This window comes from Melanotaenia boesemani, chromosome 19, assembly GCF_017639745.1.
Source record: "Melanotaenia boesemani isolate fMelBoe1 chromosome 19, fMelBoe1.pri, whole genome shotgun sequence".
NCBI lineage: Eukaryota > Metazoa > Chordata > Actinopteri > Atheriniformes > Melanotaeniidae > Melanotaenia > Melanotaenia boesemani.
The window spans coordinates 10,261,651-10,275,017 of NC_055700.1; the positions used below are offsets into that span (position 1 = coordinate 10,261,651).

Genomic DNA, 13,367 nt, shown 5'->3' on the forward strand with positions numbered 1-13,367 from the left:
GTCACGATAACAGATTTCCTTGGTACAATTGAATTTCAAAGAAATAATCACAATTTTAATGATTATTTTGCGTATATTAACATCCCAGCACTATAAATGTGTAAAATCAAACAAACGCTACTTATAGGTCTTTAAGTTTTAATTAAGGGTGTCAAAATAAACGGGTTAATGCAAAGAGGTTAATATATGGAATTAACACATTTGCTTTCTCCTTCGTATTAACGCATAAAAAACAAAGTTATTACTCATGCCATATTAAAAAGCTGAACTTGGCATTGTCTCAGTGAAAGAAGCTGATTTTGCGCATGGAGGTGTTTTGTCACAGTGGTGAACCACACCCATTGAAAGCCACGTTATCCTCCTTATTTATTAGGTTTCTGAGAGTTTTCAAGCCTTACATTAGAGAAGGGATCACCAACTCCAGACCTCTTGAGCCAGTGTCATGGACGTTTTCAATATGTCCATCCTGCAGTACACCCGCCTCAACAACAAGTTGTTGATGAACTATTTCATTTGAACCAGGTGTGTTGCAGCAGGGACGCAGTGAAAACCTGCAAGAGGTCCAGAGTTGGTGATCCATGCATTAAGAAGATGGCTGCAGGATGACCTGTTCGATATATCAAATAACTTCCGTTTGTGCAAGTTGCACTGATATGCTGTTATAGTTCAGACATGATCTTTTAAGGAAAGTGACGATATTTAGGAATCCTTACGATTAACTGTGGAGTTTAATACTGCAAAATTAAATAATCGTGACATCCCTAATCATTTTAAGTTATGAAAGGGACGTAAGACATTACACACTGTAGCCTTTCCATGCCCATAGCTATAGATACACTGACATAATATATGCACAGAATGGCCAAAAAGAATAAATTTCATGAAAAATGCAAGACTGATAACAGGCAAAAAGATAACAGGACAAAATGTACATTTAAATGTAATAGATTTTGATCATAGATTTGCATAAAATGTTATTTTTGGAGATTGAAATAGCAACCAAATTTAACCTAATTTCAGACACAAATCTAACTAAACACTGTGGCTGTAAACTAACCAGGAAATGCCTTTTGAACTATGCACTTTATCTTAGCATGCTTGTTTAACACATTTTTAATCAATAAGCTTATTTAAAGATTAAATTTATTTAGCCAAAACGGAGCAATGTGTAAAGAAACGAAGAAATTCAAAGAAGTATTATTACTTTAGTTTTCACAGGTTTATACGTTCCTCTACTTACAGTTTCTGAACAAATAAATGTGTAGACTATATATAAATGAAATATGAAATGGGGAAATTTCATTAGAACAAACTAGCCCCCTTTGCCTTGCACAGTGAGAATATGAGCCATGAGAGTGTTGGTTACAGCTGACCTATTTATACACCTGGTGCTCTGTAGACACGAGTGGGAGGAGCATGCACCTAATGCCCACACTCCTGTCTGCACACACGCACGCACATGGACAAACACTCATGTCATGTGGTTTAGACAACAACTTTAGCAAACGGTGTCACCTTCAATCTGTATAAAGGCAGTTGCAGTACATGTAAAGACGCATGGCCCTAAATTAAATTATGTGATGTCAGAGGACTTTCTGGATTAGGATCTATTTCAAGAGTATTACTCTTTAATGGGGTGCTCAGTTAATCATTCTCCAGTTCTATAGAAAGAGATATAAACCTTTAATTCTTTTATTGAAGCTGTTATGTAATGGAATACTTATGTGTCTAAATTTAAAAACATGTAACAGATGGGTTGGATGGGTTAGATTAATGGCCACAGGGCTATTAGAGAGGTTGTGCAGATGACAAACAACAAAATGTTATAAATGGAGAGTCAAAACAAGCAGACAGCACATTAAAGGTTAGAAACAGAGAACAGGCTAGTAGAAGCCTTTATTTATAATTTTATGAGGGACAGACAGTGCATGTGCTGTGGGTGCGAAATAAACACATTTACTAAGTGACAGTGAAATGAGTTGAAAGTGATACAAAGACATGCAGATGAGAAGGTGATGATGTAAAGAAAAGTAAACAGAAAGTACACAAAAACAAAAAGTGAAAGGACCAGGTGCGCATGCTGAATAAAATGAGGGGATGTGAACTTGTCAGCTGGATGCGCTGTTGGAGAAAAGAAAAAACACTGGACAGAGATGACAGACATGCTTGTTTGTGTGATCCCTAATAGCTGTTAATACAGATCCTGATTTGATGTTTCTAAGCTCTTAAAAAGCCTAAAGGTAAATGAAGTCTTTCCCTTTTTCTATTTAACTTCTCATTATTTCTTATATCCTCAGTCGCCACCTTTATCAACAATACAATTTGTTTTCACTGCACCTTCTCTCAGTTTGGCCCTGTTAATCTCTCTCTCCAAGTCATCCCTTAGCTCCTCATTAGTTTTGATGCTGTCTTCCAGCTGCTGCCTGAGAAGCTGCACTGCTGTCAGTTCCAGCTGCAGAGCATGGAGACGCTGGGCACTGGAAAAGAAAAAGGGGAAAAAAGGAAATACATGGATAGCCACAGATTTAAAATTTCTGTGTACAATTCAAATCAAACATTAATCTCAACAAAAAAGCAAATCAGATTCAAAATAATAATTTTCTTTTTTGCATGATTTATAGTTACAGATGTTGGTAGCACATCCATACCTGTCCTGCTCCTTCACAGTCCTGACCAAGCTAGAGTAGAGCTGTTGTTCAGCTCTCAGGGCTTTGTTTAGAGCACTGTGCTCCTGTTGCAAGGTTATCCTGTTGGGTAAAACCTGTTTGAAAAATAAAAACTACATTAAATGCAGATTAATGAAAATAATGTGTTGATATATTTCATCTGTTGGAAAAAGTAAAGCTTTACTTCTTGCTGCCTGTCTCCCCCTATCATGGTTCTCTCTCTCTGAGGCAGTACAGGTAGAGATCTCTCCATTCCAGAGCCAATAACGTGATCCTGGGTATGGTCAGCTCGACTGTCACCTCCCTGACCGAGGCGCTGGTGGAGATCCTGTTTATAGTCATAAATGAACCATAAAGAACTACTGAGAGAGGTAAAGAAGAGTCTACCAAGTTCAAAGGGAATCCAGAGTAAAGCTCCTTAACCACATCTCCTGCTTGACTCATTGAATGACACAAGTATGATTTTATGAATGGAGGGCCTCTTACGCTGATAATCTCCTCCTTGGTCTTCAGAGTGGCAGTCAGGGACTCAATGTTAGCAACCTGTCCTTCACTGCGACCCTCCAGCTCTGACAACAATGACTGGAGCTCAGCCAGTGAAATCTAAAATTGTAAAAGAAATATATATATTAAAAAAATGGGATGGCATTACAATCAATAAAGTTTAATAGTAACAATAATACTGCAATATGAAGAAAATGTGTCTAACTCAATGACCTTTAGTTCATTTTCCCTTTTCAGTGCCTTATTCAGTGCTTCAGTTTTCTGTGCCAACTCCTTCTTCAGGACAACAACTGGTTTCTTGGAAACTGGAATGTTCTCCGGATAATCCCCACTGTTTCTTCTGGATAGCTCGGCTTCAATTTAGACCAAACAGAATTAAAAATAAGACCATTATGGACTCCAACTTGAAATATTCAGTGCAAGGATTGAAAAAGTCTTAAAGCTTCACCTTCCCTCTCGTCCAGCTTCTCTTGCATGATTTGGATGGTTTGCCTGAGCTCCAACACATGATCTGACTCCACCCTCTGACTCATCTCTGCCAGGAACTGGTCCCTCTCCTGACCACGCTGCAGAAGCTTCTGCAGATTTACAAAGATGTTAGCACACTCAAACGTGTACAAGTGAAGCTTTTTCAAGATATGTAACCAAATAATGTAAAATAACAATGGAGGCAAAAAATGTGTAATTCCTTTTGGGAGTTGTAACTTCCTCTTCTTGTCTAGCTCATAAATAAGCAGAATTTACAGTTGAATAACTGTTGTATCTCCGAGGATCTTACGTTGATGAGGCTGTCTTTTTCCTCAAGCTGGGCTCTGAGTTCTGCAGTCTCTAAATAACTCTCCTGGGCTGTTGATGAGCTTTGCTTCTCAGCATTGGCAAGCTGCTGTTGCTTGTCAGCGAGCTGCTTCCTGAGTTCCTGAATCTCTTGAGAACGCTCAGACAGCATGCGGTTGAAGCGCTCAGCAGACTCCTGGGGTGACAAAACAGGAGATCAAAGTAATGAGGCTTTGTTTGTTGTTTTTGTATGTCTAGTTAGTATTTAAATAAAATAAATAAAAAAAGGAATAAGAAAATATACAGATTTTTACTGATTATCTTATTTACATATTAGTTCATTCAAAATGGAAACATTTGTCATCATAAAGACTGAATCTGTCTGAAGGAGTCAGTGAAGTGGACATAAATACTTTCATAACTAAATGCTGACCTTTAGAAGTTGGTCTTTGCTGCTAATTGTAGCAAGAAGCCCTTCTACCGCACTCTCATTGTCAGCAATTAGATTTTCTCTGGCTTTCACAGCCTCAGCCAACATAGCTTCTGTGACCTTCAACCTCTGGCCCATCTGTTCAGCGAGGTCCCGTGCATGAGTCTGTGACTGGCTCAGCATGGATTCAGCCATTTTCTACAATGAGTGAGACAGTCAGAAAAATCTAATTCTACGTCACAGACAGATCTAAAGCCAAAATGGCAATAGTCAAAAACACAAAGAACCATAAGTAAGCAGACAGCATCTAACCTCCATATCCTTTGTCTTGCCCTCCAGGGAGAGCTGTAGCTGGTTGATGATAGAGTCTTTCTCTCTCAGTGACTTGTTCAGGTTATCTTCCACATCTTGCTTGGCTCGCTGCAGGTTCTTCAGTGTGTTTGCAAGATGCTGCAGCTCCACATCCTTCTCCTTGATTAGACTGTCAAAATTCTGGAAGTAGAGAAATAGTTATCCCCACCACACCAAGACAAGTTCATTACTTATTACTTAACATATAGCTACCACTCCATAGATTTTCCTCAATTAAATATCTACTTACATTGATGGTTTCTTCGTTATGAGTTAGCAAATTATTTAGTCTATCCAAGTCCCTTTCCTTTTCTCTCAGTGACAGCTGCAGCTGGTGAATCTCATTGTCTTTCTCCTCAATGGCAGCAAATTTTTCATCCAGAGTTTGCTTTTGAGCGAACAGAGAGTGTCAGAATCAATCAAATCACAGTCAATGTGGTGACCATATTATAAAAGTGAAATATCCACCTCCAGAGCAATCTCCTTTTCTTTTAACCTTTGTCGCAGTTTGGCAAGGACGCTTTCGTTACTGCCAGGACTTTTGCTTTGTTCAAAGTCTCTGACCATGTTCATGAACTCCTGAAAAAGTATGATGTTAAAAAATTTTATTTAACAGATTTTCTTTCACATTTTCTCAACCCAAGATTGAATCTTTTTAGCTAAAATCCACTTGCATATGTTATGTCACCTGTAGCTGCTGCTCTTTATCAGCCAGTGTGGATGTGAGACGCTGGATCGTGACTTCATGGCTCTGCAGTTTTCTTTTGGTTTGGTCCAGCAGGTCCTGATACTGCTGCTCAAGAGCACTCTCCCTGTCCCCTATCTCACCACTCAGCTTTTTCAACTGATTGTTAAGATCCTGGAAGGGGTCATTAAGCAGATATCAGACAAGAATTTAGAAAGTCAATGACTGCAGGGAAGTAGCTCGACCCTTGAATCCAGTTCTAGATAATGTGCCCTTAATTTGAACTAGATCAAGGCTTTCTTTTGTAGCCATTGTCTTACATTTAGGGCTTTGTCTCCTTTTTTCTTCTGTTGTTGCATGTCTTCTAGTTCCACCTCAAGCTGGTCCTTCGTCTGCTGCAAATCAGCCAGCTCTTGCTCCTTCCTTTCCAGGGCGCGTTGTAGTTTTTGGGCTTCAAGCACCTTGGCATGGTGTTCCCCCTGCAATTGTGCCAATTCTGTTTGCTTTTCCATTAACAGGTTTTGGTGTTCCTCTACTCCCTGAGGATACACACAAGTTTAGTTAGCTTGCCCTTAGCTTGTTTAGCATTTAAACATCCTGCAGTCTAACAAATATGTAAGCAGTAAAATTTACGAAGACACAAGCATATTTGGAGAATGAGTTTAAGGAAAATGCATTTGTTGATAATATCATATGCAGTGAAGGTTTGTTTCTGTATGACATAGGTATATAACATGCCTGGTATTTCTGCAGTTGGGCTTTATGTGCCGCCTCTCTGGCCTTGGTCAAAGCATCATCCCTATCCTCAATCTCATGACAGAGCTCTGCAATCTGTGCAAAAAAGAAAGAGAGACAAAAGTTTGTTAGTCCTTTGCATCACACAGAATGGAGATTAGGAAATAATGACTACATCCATCTAAAAATGAACTTTTTGTTAAAAAATGTAATTTGTCTTACCTCTTTTTCTTTTTCTCTGAGAACCTGGGTGAGCCCCTGGATTGTTTTATCTCGTTTTAGAGCATTTTTCGTCTCAAAGTTTAGTTCATTCTCCTTTTCCTCCAATTTCCCCAATAGTGTCTGATCACAAAAGATAGTAAGAATTTTCTTTTTAGAGTAATATAGCAATCTAACTAGAAAATATTTCATAGTAACACCCATTCGTCATGTACCTTGTTCTGATTCTGAGAATCCTCCATTGTTCTTGTTAAGTTCTCATTGGTGCTTTTTACCTGGTTAAGTTCTTCAGTCAACAGTTTATTGACAGACTCCAATCGATTAACGTCACTCTTCTTCTTGGCAAATCCAAACAACACACAGAAACAACAGAACAGTTTAAATAAATTAGTACTCAAAAAGGAAACATCTTTTGTCATAGCTCCTTAACAATGGTACAGATATCTACCCAGCAGGTTTTTTTTAGAAATGAGCTACCTTTTCTCTGACAGGAGTGTATTCATCATTAAACTCTTCTGTAAGGTCATGCAGAGACTTCCATTCTGCCTCTTTATGCTTGAGCTTGGCTTGTGTGGTCACAATGCCAGCATGTAACCTCTTTAGGACAGGGATACGACTGCCCGCAGGAGAAGAAACTTGTTGTTTAGAGATGCAACGCAAGATCTGGATTAGGTCAGATATCACAGACGGCTGACTTGAAGAGCTGTAGAGCAGGGCTCTGGCCTGACTCTTTCCTCTTGGATCATTTGTGGCATCAAATCTGGCAACAGGTACTCTGGATTCTCTCGGTTTTCGTTTAGGTGGAGGGTCTGGAAGGGTATCTGAGGAAAAGTCTCGATTCAGTGACTGCAGAGAAGTAGATCGACCCTTGAATCCAGTTCTCGACGATGTGCCCTTACGCTGAACTAGGTCAAGGTACATGCTTTGGGAACGATGTCGTGTGCCTCTGAGTCCAAGATCAATCCCTGCTCCTGATCCTAGTCTGCTGCTCCTATGGCCCGAGCGCCATGGGAATGTCCCTTTACTGACAATTCTATCCAGACTCACGCACCTTCTCATGCGATTCTCCCCCTGACCACTACCACATTCTTTAAACTGCAGTCTTTCATGGGTTAGTTGACATGCTGCTTCATCATCAGGGCTGCCCACACCAGAAGATCTGACTGGAATCTTTGATCTGGTGCTCTCCCTGTTCCTGCTCCTTGGGTTGTGTTTGTTGTAGATGTGGACAATACACAGCATCAGATGTTCTTTCTCTGCCTGCAGTTTCTGGATCTGATTGCTGTGCTCATCCTGCAGCTGGCTGATATTTACATCGCACTGAACTACCTTCTCCAACTGGAACACACATTTCCCACAAAGAAACTCTCCACGACCATCACGAATCACCTCCCGACCAAGCACATGGGACAGGATGACTTGTAACTTCCTCTTTCCTGATGAACTGAAGATCCAGCGACACTGGCTTCCCACCAGACGAACACCGCATATACGACATGGGTCCTTCATGGCACCTTTGATCTTTCACATTCACCCACTCAAACTGGTTAAAAAAAATCTCTCACTGACTCATCAAGTATCCAGTGACTTAACGGCCATCATCCTGCCAGCCATAGTAGAGCCATCTAAAATATTTCTCACTGCACCAGCAAGCAAAGCATAGAAGAGAATGACCGAGCGCAAAGCACTATAAGCCCTAAGCCTTAATAATCCCTGCCTCCGCCTCTATTCCACTCTCCCCCATGCATTCAATCAGATCAAATCCTCTAAGACTACTGCAGTCATCTGGGTTATGGTGAATGCCATATCATCACAAGAAAACCCATCAAAACTACTACACAGACATCATGATATCAGGTGTAAAGGTTTGCTATGTGCAGCTTGTGATGATGGCAGCAGCTAATTAATCCTATAGACCTCACTTTTTCTGACAGTTCAGAAAGATTAAAAATAATCAGCTTTCAAGGCAAAATTTCAAGGACTATTTATGTTCCATATTTTGTTACACTTTCTTGACAGAATTGGAAGTTCTACCATGTATCCCTTGTGTACATAGTTTCCTGTTTTTGTTTTTTTTTTCTCAAAATCCATATGCCAAGTATGGAGCAACATAATTATACTGATCTTAGATATTACATAATGATTTCTAATTTTAATAAAGAGGGATGACCAGAAATAACTAAGAGAAACTGTTTCAGACACCATGGTAATCCACTCTTAATACCAAGACCTGAGCTCAGATGGGTGCGAAGGTCTGATGAGGAACTATGGACATGTTCCAACTAACAGCTTTCTACTTCTGATCTTCACTAACACCAAACATCTACCAAGAGCCTTCACAATGCCTTGTTTATCACTTTCAAACTGTTTTTCATTTTTTATTTGATCGACAACTATTTTCTTACATGACAAAGCACAAGTTAAATTATGTTTATGAATACACATAAAACAATTAATTATGTCTTCAGTCAACACTAACATTCAGTGTTGAAATCTGTCATAATATTCAGCCACCAAGAATGTGTGCAAGAATACTGAAACAATTTAAAGAAAATCATTCTTAAAATAATCCCCCAACTTCATCAAACTTTGAAAGTGTCATGGTAAATAAAGAGGTTATTCTGCAGGTTCTCCAACCAGTGCAATGTCAGATTAATTAAGCGCAAATAGTGAAACATCAGTTGGAAAAGCAGCAGCACTTAGCCATCACAGTGATCCATAAATTTGTCATACATTTAATGGGAGAACTTTTTAGACTGAAAACTGAAACAATGCAGCCTTTTATACACTCACACCATTCACCAAGTGGTAATAATGATGTAAGTGTAACCAGTGGCAACACACAGAAACCCTAAATTTACCACAACAAAGAGAAACCTCCTCCTCCTCCTTACTGAACCAGGGAACAAAAATAGAACTGTCCCAAGAGGCATGCAGAGGACAAAGGCAAGTCATATAATACACCACTGAACATTTCCAAGGGTCACATCAACAACACAGACAATCTTTTAAAGTCATCTCCACGTGCTTTATATAATACATAACACTGCCTATGGTCATCTATGGTTTCTGAATTTGAATGTTTTCACATATAAACGCAGTGTCAACAGTTGGCTTTTGCACAAATCAAGTTTCTTATAAGAAAGAATTAGAGGAATCAAAAACGAAATTCTCCTTGTTTAATTAGGAACGATCTCCAAAACATGAACCAATAGAGGAAATAACAAAAACAGTAAGTCAGTAGCACTTTACCAAGAGAAACTCATCCATGCGTTCATCTCCAGTAGACTGGATTACTGTAATGGTCTTTTAACAGGACTTCCTAAAAAGAGCATTAAACATCTGCAGCTCATCCAGAACGCTGCTGCTAGAGTTTTAACCAGGACTAAGAGATTTGAACACATCACACCAGTTTTGAAATCTTTACACTGGCTTCCAGTCAGTCACAGAATAGATTTTAAAACCCTTCTGCTTGTTTACAAATCCCAGAATAGTTTAGGCCCAGAATACATCTGTGATATGTTCAGAGAATATAAACCTAGCAGAGCTCTTAGGTCCAAAGACTCTGGTCAACTAGTCCAGGCCAGAGTCCAGACTAAACATGGAGAAGCAGCATTTAGCTGTTATGCTGCAAACAAATGGAACAAACTGCCAGTGGAGATTAAACTTTCCCCAAATGTAGACATTTTTAAATCCAGGTTAAAAACATTTCTTTTTTCATGTGCCTATACATGAAATCTGCACGGTAACTTTTTTTTTTAACTTATCTTGCTTTTAATCATTTTAATGTAATTTATTATTTTATTGTGATTATGTGTTGATTATGTGTTGATGCCTTTCACTATTCTAAATATCTGTAATATCTTTGTTTTATGTAAAGCACTTTGAATTGTCCTGTACATGAAATGTGCTATATAAATAAACTGCCTTGCCTTGCCTTGCCTTACAAAGTTTAGAGCATAAATATCCAAATACTACCAACCTGCTGGTCTGGCTGTGTTTTGTCCTTCTCTCGATGTAGCTCATCTCTAAGTGCCTGGGGAACAGACAGTCAGTGGTCACTAAGATGCCCTTTTATACTGTAAGCAATGTTCAAACCTAGTTTTTATTATTTAGATTTTGAAACTAAGGTGACAATGAATGCAATTTTCTGAATATATGTACATGGCATGGAATCTAGTTGTACATAACACAAATTGAATGAGCTATGATGCTAGAACAGAAAGAAGGTTGTCATAATCCACATTTTTATGAACTTTTCAAATACCTTTAGTTCCCGGTCCTTCTCTACTATGAGGTCAGATAGCCGTTTTGCTGTCGGTGCATCTGTCTGTTCATCTCTGTTGCCATTCTGATGAATCAAGGCTTCCTGGTTCTTTAATGAGATCTTGAGCTGCTCGATGATACTGTTATGAGTATAAGGATAAAATAATATTGCTTAGGCCTTACACTGACAAAAATACTTAGTGGCTTTTATGCTATTTTAAACTTCCTTTTTCCTTACCCATCTTTTTCTTGGAGAGCCTGCTGCAGGTCTTGGACTGGGCTATGGCCAGGAACAGGGCCGAAGGTACTGGATGGCGCAAGGACTTGGAGTTGCTTCTCCATGTTTATATTCCTAAGCTTTTCCTGCTCTGCAATGGCTGCCATCTTCTCAACCTCTTCCTCTGCTATTCGCAGACACTGACAAAAGAAAAAAAAAAACTAAATAACTGCAGAAGCAATAATCTTTAGTGTGTTTGGGACATGGAAACAAAAGAATGAGCAAATGAATGAAATTACATGTTAATCTGGGAAATAATGAACAAATAAAACCAACAATAGGCATGAATATAATTAAATTGAATTCTTAAAACTAAATAAAGATGTCACTGAACTACTAAGGATATCATAAATGTGAGAGAATAGGACCAACTGGAATGGATACAACATTCCATTGGATGAAATTAGTTTGGACTCACCTGTTCCAAGTCAGCTATTCTCTGATTTAATGAGTCTCTGAGCGTGTCCATATCCCTCTGAGCTTGCTCTCTAACACGCTGTGGTTCCCCTGATTCTCTACCAGCTAGACTTTCCAATGCTTTACTGAAAAACATTCACAAAAATAATCATGTTAGTTTGTAGAGACCTTTTCACCCCTGGGAAATGTAATACCCCACAGACACATTACAAATTGTGTTTTTATGAAGCACAAAAATGACTAAATGTGACTTTTACTGAGAACAAGAACAATACATACGAAGCTGAAATGAGTAGCTCTTGTTTCTCTGCCAGCTCTCTCTTCATAGATTCCAACTCCACCTTCAACTCGATGTTCTACAAAGAAATGACACTTTAGAAAAAGAAAATGCTACAACAAAACAATCCAAAAGACAAAAAACATCAACCAAAAATAAAACATTGATTAAATTTTACATTTGCTTTGTGTACAGAGTACTAAGAAACTATAATTCTTACATTTTATCTTGCAGTTTGAAAATAAAGATGTTAAGACAGAAATTACATGTCCCTTCTCAAACTTAAGGGGCCACATTTTCCATGTATCCCTCAAAACATCTAAAATAGACACCATCATTTCCCCCTACTTTTCCAGTAAGGCCTGGTACACACAACAATTTTTTTAACCTTATGAAATTTTTTGTCTGGTTAAGACCTCACATGCAAAGATAAAAAATCAGTTTTGATCGTATTGTGTGTGGTGTGCTCCGAAAATGTAATCACAGAACACACACATAACGATGCTGTCCCGCAACTCATCTACAATCTAGTCCTCCGAGTCGGACAAACGTCGAAACGTAGAAGAAGAACCACAGCAACAACCGGCAAACAACGAAGAAGAAGGAACATAGCAACAACTGGAAAACACAACACCCAGCATGGAAGAGGATATATAGGACGAGGGAATGATGGTGGTCTTGGCACTATTGTTAACAGAAAAACCCAGAACTGAAAAAAATAACAGACTGGAGACGGCGTGAACACGGACTTTATTTACTTCCTTGTTCCCCTGCCAGCTTGCTCTCTGATTGGCTACATTCTGTGCCACGTCTCCATCCACGCAGTCAGAATGCACGAGTCGTCTGCGTTCCTCAGAAGTCGGCTCTGAAATATTAAACATGTTCGTGTTCCCAACTGTCGGCTACGACCTGTTTCGAAGCGGATTATCGGGACAAATCGGCTCGTAACACACCACAGACCAAATGATAATTGGACAGGGAAATCTCACGACGATCGGGCGTTTGCCGTCCGAGGTCGGGAGGAGGCAAAATCGGGACAAAAACAGCCCAAAAATCGTTATGTGTGTACCAGGCTTAACACAACGAGTCAGGACACACTGGGCCTTAATGTGAAAAACACAGAGATAGGGCTACATGATAGGGGCAAGAGGTGAAATGGGATTGGACCTTAATCTTGTTCACTTTGAATAAAGCTGTTCCAGAAAAAGGTTTGACCTTAAAGACATGTTATTATAACAACCAATTCAACAAGACATAAATTTAAGTTAATTTCAAATAGCAAGCAAATGGATCAATATAAATCTTGAAGCCATGTTCAAAAGTCAGGCAAAATATCACTGAAAATTAGAAAGAAACATTAACAAGGTCTAATATCATAAACAGGTATAAACATTTTTTTTACCAGCTGTATTTTATTCAGTAAAATATAGCTAGTACAAAACAGGCTAACATGAAACATGGCCCTGAGGCAGGCCACTTAAGTGTTAATACCAATGCACATTGTAAGTACTAAATTAAATTCAACACCGTTTTAAAAATGTCCTCAGTGGAGTCATCACATTTCTGCTGCATGCGCTCCTCCATGAAGTAAATGCGCAGCTTCAGGTTAAAGTTCTCCTTCTTCAGGGCTGTGATTTGCTGGAGATAAATACAACAAATATTTTAATATACAAGCAAAGAATAAATGTGTGCATTCAGTTCACTTATAAGAAAAACAAGCTTATAACAAATAACCAGGGTCTAGCAAATTACTTTGTAAAAAAAAA

The 13,367-nt window shown here is 38.9% G+C and overlaps 1 protein-coding gene across 7 annotated transcripts in view; it reads right to left on the bottom strand.

Annotated features, from left to right (window-relative positions):
* Nucleotides 1-13,367, bottom strand: part of cdk5rap2 (CDK5 regulatory subunit associated protein 2) — a 34,697-nt gene that overhangs the window by 15,844 nt on the left and 5,486 nt on the right. For 3 of the 7 annotated variants that reach the window (XM_041969329.1, XM_041969325.1, XM_041969330.1), the window contains exons 4-25: nt 13,129-13,239; nt 11,604-11,680; nt 11,326-11,449; nt 10,869-11,047; nt 10,632-10,770; nt 10,347-10,400; nt 6,580-6,699; nt 6,368-6,487; nt 6,149-6,241; nt 5,731-5,949; nt 5,414-5,584; nt 5,194-5,304; nt 4,976-5,113; nt 4,687-4,866; nt 4,378-4,572; nt 3,949-4,140; nt 3,619-3,748; nt 3,384-3,523; nt 3,150-3,269; nt 2,851-2,991; nt 2,649-2,761; nt 2,338-2,477 (exon numbers count right to left, since the gene is read on the bottom strand). In XM_041969329.1, coding sequence (XP_041825263.1) covers nt 2,338-2,477; nt 2,649-2,761; nt 2,851-2,991; nt 3,150-3,269; nt 3,384-3,523; nt 3,619-3,748; nt 3,949-4,140; nt 4,378-4,572; nt 4,687-4,866; nt 4,976-5,113; nt 5,194-5,304; nt 5,414-5,584; nt 5,731-5,949; nt 6,149-6,241; nt 6,368-6,487; nt 6,580-6,699; nt 10,347-10,400; nt 10,632-10,770; nt 10,869-11,047; nt 11,326-11,449; nt 11,604-11,680; nt 13,129-13,239 — 3,007 coding nt within the window. Of the gene's footprint in view, nt 1-2,337; nt 2,478-2,648; nt 2,762-2,850; nt 2,995-3,149; nt 3,270-3,383; nt 3,524-3,618; nt 3,749-3,948; nt 4,141-4,377; nt 4,573-4,686; nt 4,867-4,975; nt 5,114-5,193; nt 5,305-5,413; nt 5,585-5,730; nt 5,950-6,148; nt 6,242-6,367; nt 6,488-6,579; nt 6,700-10,346; nt 10,401-10,631; nt 10,771-10,868; nt 11,048-11,325; nt 11,450-11,603; nt 11,681-13,128; nt 13,240-13,367 lie in introns of all 7 variants that reach the window. The other 4 variants (XM_041969327.1, XM_041969331.1, XM_041969328.1 and 1 more) reach the window with 3 other exon arrangements.